Source organism: Arabidopsis lyrata (genome assembly GCF_000004255.2).
Source record: "Arabidopsis lyrata subsp. lyrata unplaced genomic scaffold ARALYscaffold_4, whole genome shotgun sequence".
In the NCBI taxonomy this organism is placed as follows: domain Eukaryota; kingdom Viridiplantae; phylum Streptophyta; class Magnoliopsida; order Brassicales; family Brassicaceae; genus Arabidopsis; species Arabidopsis lyrata.
The window spans coordinates 12023820-12029125 of NW_003302552.1; the positions used below are offsets into that span (position 1 = coordinate 12023820).

The window sequence follows — 5306 nt, forward strand, 5'->3', positions numbered from 1 at the left end:
TGGCAAGAATTCACTGTTACTGTCGCTGACAAAGTTGTCTTCTTAGAAGAAACTAAATCAGATCTGTGGGTAACCAAATCCTAATAATCACTGTACGCTCATCAACCTCACATCATTTCATATCTTAAAATATCTTTTTCACCCCTTTTTTTTCTTACACACATACAAAAAAGGAGTAGAGTTATTACCTTGGGCCGGGCCAGCTCACTTTAGTCTGGCCCGTTTTAGCCTCATTCTAGGACACAAGCTAACTCGCGGTTAACCTATACAATCGTACAATTATCAAGCTTATTATCAAAAGAGTCATGCTCACCCCGGAAGAAACCGATACTAATCTTTTTTTTTTTAAATATAATGGATCTAGACTCCAAAATAAGAAATGGGTTAACCCAAAGGCAGGACTGCTCCACTGCTTGGTATACAATGACCCCTTGGAAAGAATACAAAGAAAAACGAACTCTTTCTATACATACTTGATGATTAAGTGAAATGTGAGTACATAAACGATCAAGGCAAGAGCCTTTGGTACTTGGTCTCTCTTTTGGAGTCAGACTCGTCACAGTGAACCCTCTTCCTGTTAAGATTATTCCCACAACTATCTTGTGACAATGGTGATGCTTCAGCAATAATCACTGGTGGAATTTCAAAGGACTCAAGCTGCGGTGGTGGATGACGCCATTGTGGAAGCTGTCCAGCTAGAAGCAGAGTCTGAAGCAAAGGCCCTGCCTTCACCACCGCCTTTAAAAGCTTCCCTTTCTCCGGTAATGTCATCTCCGGAAAATCTAACTCGATCTCCATCGGCGGTTCAAAAGATGAAACAATGCTTTCTTCACCGTCTGATGAGTGAAACCCATTAATGTTTGGGTCTTGCTCTTCGTCCGTTTGGCGTTGAAGAAGATTGTTTTGGTCAAGAAGAAGCCTCTTGTATCTCTCTTGTGCTTCATCTTTCTCTTTGATAGCTTTGTTGAGAAGATCTTTGAGATGCATTATCTGGTCATCTTTGGCAATGAGTTCTTCACTGGCTACCATTCTTGTTTGCTCTAACTCCATTGTTGTGTGAAGAAGAGAATGTCTAAGATCTTCTATTGTCTGCCAACCAAAATAAACAGTTTGAGCTTGGAGGAATTGAGAAATCTATAATAGAAAAGAAGGTAAAATCTCTTGAAGAAGAATGTAGACTAGTGTTTTAATTACCTTTATACCACACTGGTTTTGGTGAGCCCAACTAAGTAGATAATTTTGCTGCTGTCTCTCCATCTTTCTTCAATGAATCAATTCTAATGAGAGAGGGAGAGAGAGTGAGTTATATATGACTTATGAATTATGATAAGTGTATTGTTGTTATCATAGTTTATAAGCAAAATATAGGATAGATTTACACTGTTTTAAATTAGTGGGTAATTTTTGGGTATTTGATTTGCTTTTAGATTGGTCACAACTCACAAGAGGTTGGGACAAGAGTCAAGAAAATGTTTGAAACCTTTTTCCATCAAAGAGAATCTTTTAAGACTTTTTTCTTCCTTTTTATTTATTTTTTAATAAAAAATACAAATTAAACAAACAAACAAAAAAAGAACGCGCTAACGGTAATTATGATTATATTGGAAAAATACTTTATTCCATGGACTTCTTCGGCCTCGATTTGAGAGGAGAAGAGAATTATACGTTGCGATATGAGAACGTTCCAACTTTATACTAAACTAGTAATCTATGTCATGCTCATGCAAGAAAATATTGCGAGTATCAAGTTTACTAAAATCAAGCATCTTTTTGGACATACTTAATAGGGCATATTTGTTACATTTTTGGTAAAAATTTGACAAAAAAAAAGGTCATGAAAACATTATATCTCACCAAATAACCATGATTTTTACTAATCTGATTCGTTTGTAAACAAGCACAACATTCATCTTGTATAGACAAAATAAAATTGGGGCCATTTATGTTTTTAATATTTTTTTGGAAGAATTGGATCCTTTCTCTAGTAAATTAATTTCTTAAAATATTTGTCCTACCTAATATATATATATATATCAAAATGATTATGAGTTTATGGGCCAACTCACATTTTCCTTACAGTCAGTCGTTGGCAGTGAGTGAGATTATAATAAGTGCCAATGGCAATGGGACCCTAAGAAATTCTTAAAAATAGGTAATTTATTATTGCAACATTCCGACATATTATCTAAAAGCTGAGTCGATCACACTTGTCCACACGCGTACGCATTTTCTTCTGCGTATGTGAATTCACACGTACGTGTGTTTATATACTCGTATGATCATAAGTTTGTAAAGTTTTGAAAGGCAATGTGTGTTTGATGTGAACGTGGGTAGAGAAAAGTTGGTCAGCAAAAGGAGGGAACTGATAACCTAACATCTACCCTTTTGTTTCTATTCACAGGTCTCAAAAATAATTCTTTTATTATTTACAATATTTGTTGAATTTTATAGATTTCCAATTTTAGGTTTCTTTAATAAGTGGAAAAATTCATATTATATTCTCAGTTCTTTAACCAATCTCAAACTACATTTTACTGAATATATTTGGGTCAACTTACATAGATCAATAACATGGTTATCATATGATGATAAATTGATGAGTGTATAACAAAAATTCTTCTCTATCAATTTCATTTTCTTATTCTCATCAGTTTGTTATTACTGATTTCCTTACTATTACTAATGTTTCCCCAAAGGTCCACAAAAACAAATAAGTCTATGCTAATGAGACTCGAAATCATCCTCGATCTCATCACGTTGCAACCGTTTCGGCCATGGCTCTGCATCACCTCACGATTCTTCCATGCCTTAGCACCGCCAGAGAAGACATCTTCACTCAAGATTGCTTCCACCAACCTTATTTCAATTAAGCTAAAAAAAAGAAAAGAAATATAGATCCAAAAAAGATGCCTTAGAAAAAAAAAGAGAAAGAATAGTTTTCTATAAAATTTTATTCATACGAAAGAAAAATAAAGCAAATATTATTTGCTAAATAGAGAATTTATATACTATGAATTCGTCTATTCTTTCTTTGACTAAAACCTATTAATTTTTCTAAAATACTAATCAATCTTAATAGTTGAATTAAAATATATCAGTCTGCAAGACCACATTTCAAAAGGTAAAACCAATGAACATATTTTGTCGTCTGCGACTGCGAACTTAAGAGGTGTAAGAGACCCCGCAAATTAGAGGTCATGCCAATTAAACAGTCATAATCTAATTCTAAAGCATCAGTACTTTAATATATCTCTAGATCATGCTACAAAAATTAGAAGCCAGAGTAAAATCTCTAGATCATGCTACAGTAAAACAATAACTTTTGGTGGGTTATATACATTTTATAATCATTTCTTTTGGTGGGTTATATACATTTTATAATCATTTCTAACAAATTATATACACTAAATCATCTCTTTTATAATCATTTCTAACAAGTTATATACACTAAATCATTTCTTTTTCTATAGTTTACAGGCAAAATCTAATTTTGGCTTCTTTTTTCAATCACATATAACATTAAATAATGGTGTTACAATACGAACATCATTAATTAAATATTTTACATTGAATGAAAAATATAAGTAATAAAAATATTAAAAATAATAAAATAATTTCAAATTTAAGAAATTTAATGATAATAAATAATATGTAAATTACTCGATAGAATGATATATCTAAAATATTTAATAACTAATTTTTAAACTTTTTAATATTTATTAAACATCTGTTCAGCCTGTTAATGTTTTTCACCATTCAAGATATATTTTAACTCGCTTTATCTGCTTTACCCGCACTTGTTCTGCCGATCTACTTGATCTTCTCTTATTTCTTTTGATCTGCACCGCTTGATCCACTTTGATCATTTGAATCTTTAGTAAAGATAATTTTATTGTCTTTCCAATATAATTTGACATCATCACCTGTTTTAAGACCTCTTGCCTCTCTGAGATTTTTCCACCCACCTCTGATAATATAACCATTCATTAATGAAAGGTTTACTTGATAAGATTTGTCATTGTCTTGAATTTCCAAATGAATATCATTTTGGGGTACTGTAATTCCCTTAGTCTTTAGTATGTTATCCATTTGCTTTTTTGGTAAGTACAAATAACCTTGACTGGAGACATCCCTATCTACTAGTGTTTTTTCTATCATCATATAGGATCCATTTTGTTGGCCTTTTATCTTAGAAATATAACTAACAATGTTTTCAGAAGATAAAAGATTTGAGGAGTTTGAAAACTAGAGCTAAGCTATATATTTATATATAGTTCTCGGTCAAATAATATTCTTTATCTTTTGTGTCTATCCTAATAGTATTAATTTTTAAAAACAAAATCTCTAAATTTAGTAAATTCTATAGATATTATTTTTCTAATATTTACAACTTAATTCTATAGATATTATTTTTCTAATATTTACAACTTTATAGGTTAAATTAATATTTTTCTAATATTTTTAAAATCAATCTTGCTCGCAGTTGTCTTGACATCCAGACTGTCGTTTCTGCCTCCCAACTTCATAAACTTCTCAGCCAGGACGTTGAAGTCCTCTAGCATCCTTAGCTTCAAAGATTGGGATCCAAAGAGCTGGTAGGTCAGGCTTCGACCATGCTTGTGGGATTCTTTGCTTTGAACAAACAGATTGTTCTCTCCACACAATCTGACAATGCTCCGAGTTAAAGCAGAGTCTGTCTTTGACTTGGCAATCTCCAAGTTTACTTGGACAACAGTGGAGATGACCACTTTCTGTCCAAACAAACTAGTCTTATCCACAGTTTCCCTCTAGAAGTTTTTCAACAGTAAAACTGGCAACTTCATTAGGATCTGTGATTATTTTATATCTCTTCTACTTGACCTTTTTACTTGTATCCTCTCATAGACCTGTATTTCAGTATTCACCATAATACAGAGTCGATAGGGTTCCAAATATCAATAATGTTCTATGGAGTCCAACCGCTAGATCGAATAAATTGTGTATAAAAACCTCCATAAACTACTGTTAATAATGCATGCCACGGACGTCCTAGTAACGTATTTACATTTTTTTGACTGGGGTAAAGTCATAATTTACAGTTATGTTACACCTCTGGAATGAAAACCCCGACGAAGGAATCTCTTTGTCACGAGATTGAGCAGTCAATACATTGGTTTGTCTTGTACCCGGTTTACGTGCCTCGATTTGGCAATACTGAAACACCGTTGTTGCCCGTCCACAAATTTTGTTTCAAAATTCTAATGAACATAAAAATTATTTCCTGTTCCATGACTAGTATAATTTTGTAGATTAAAAAAAGGTGATAG

The 5306-nt window shown here is 32.6% G+C and overlaps 1 protein-coding gene across 1 annotated transcript; it reads right to left on the reverse strand.

The window, feature by feature from the left end:
• Positions 1 to 296: 296 nt before the first annotated feature.
• LOC9317015 lies at positions 297 to 1402 on the reverse strand. The gene is made up of 2 exons (XM_021028152.1): positions 1195 to 1402; positions 297 to 1089 (listed from the first exon to the last, which is right to left on the reverse strand). Exons 1-2 carry the CDS (start codon positions 1255 to 1257, stop codon positions 508 to 510), a joined length of 645 nt encoding a protein of 214 aa, XP_020883811.1. The 5' UTR covers positions 1258 to 1402; the 3' UTR covers positions 297 to 507.
• Positions 1403 to 5306: the final 3904 nt, after the last annotated feature.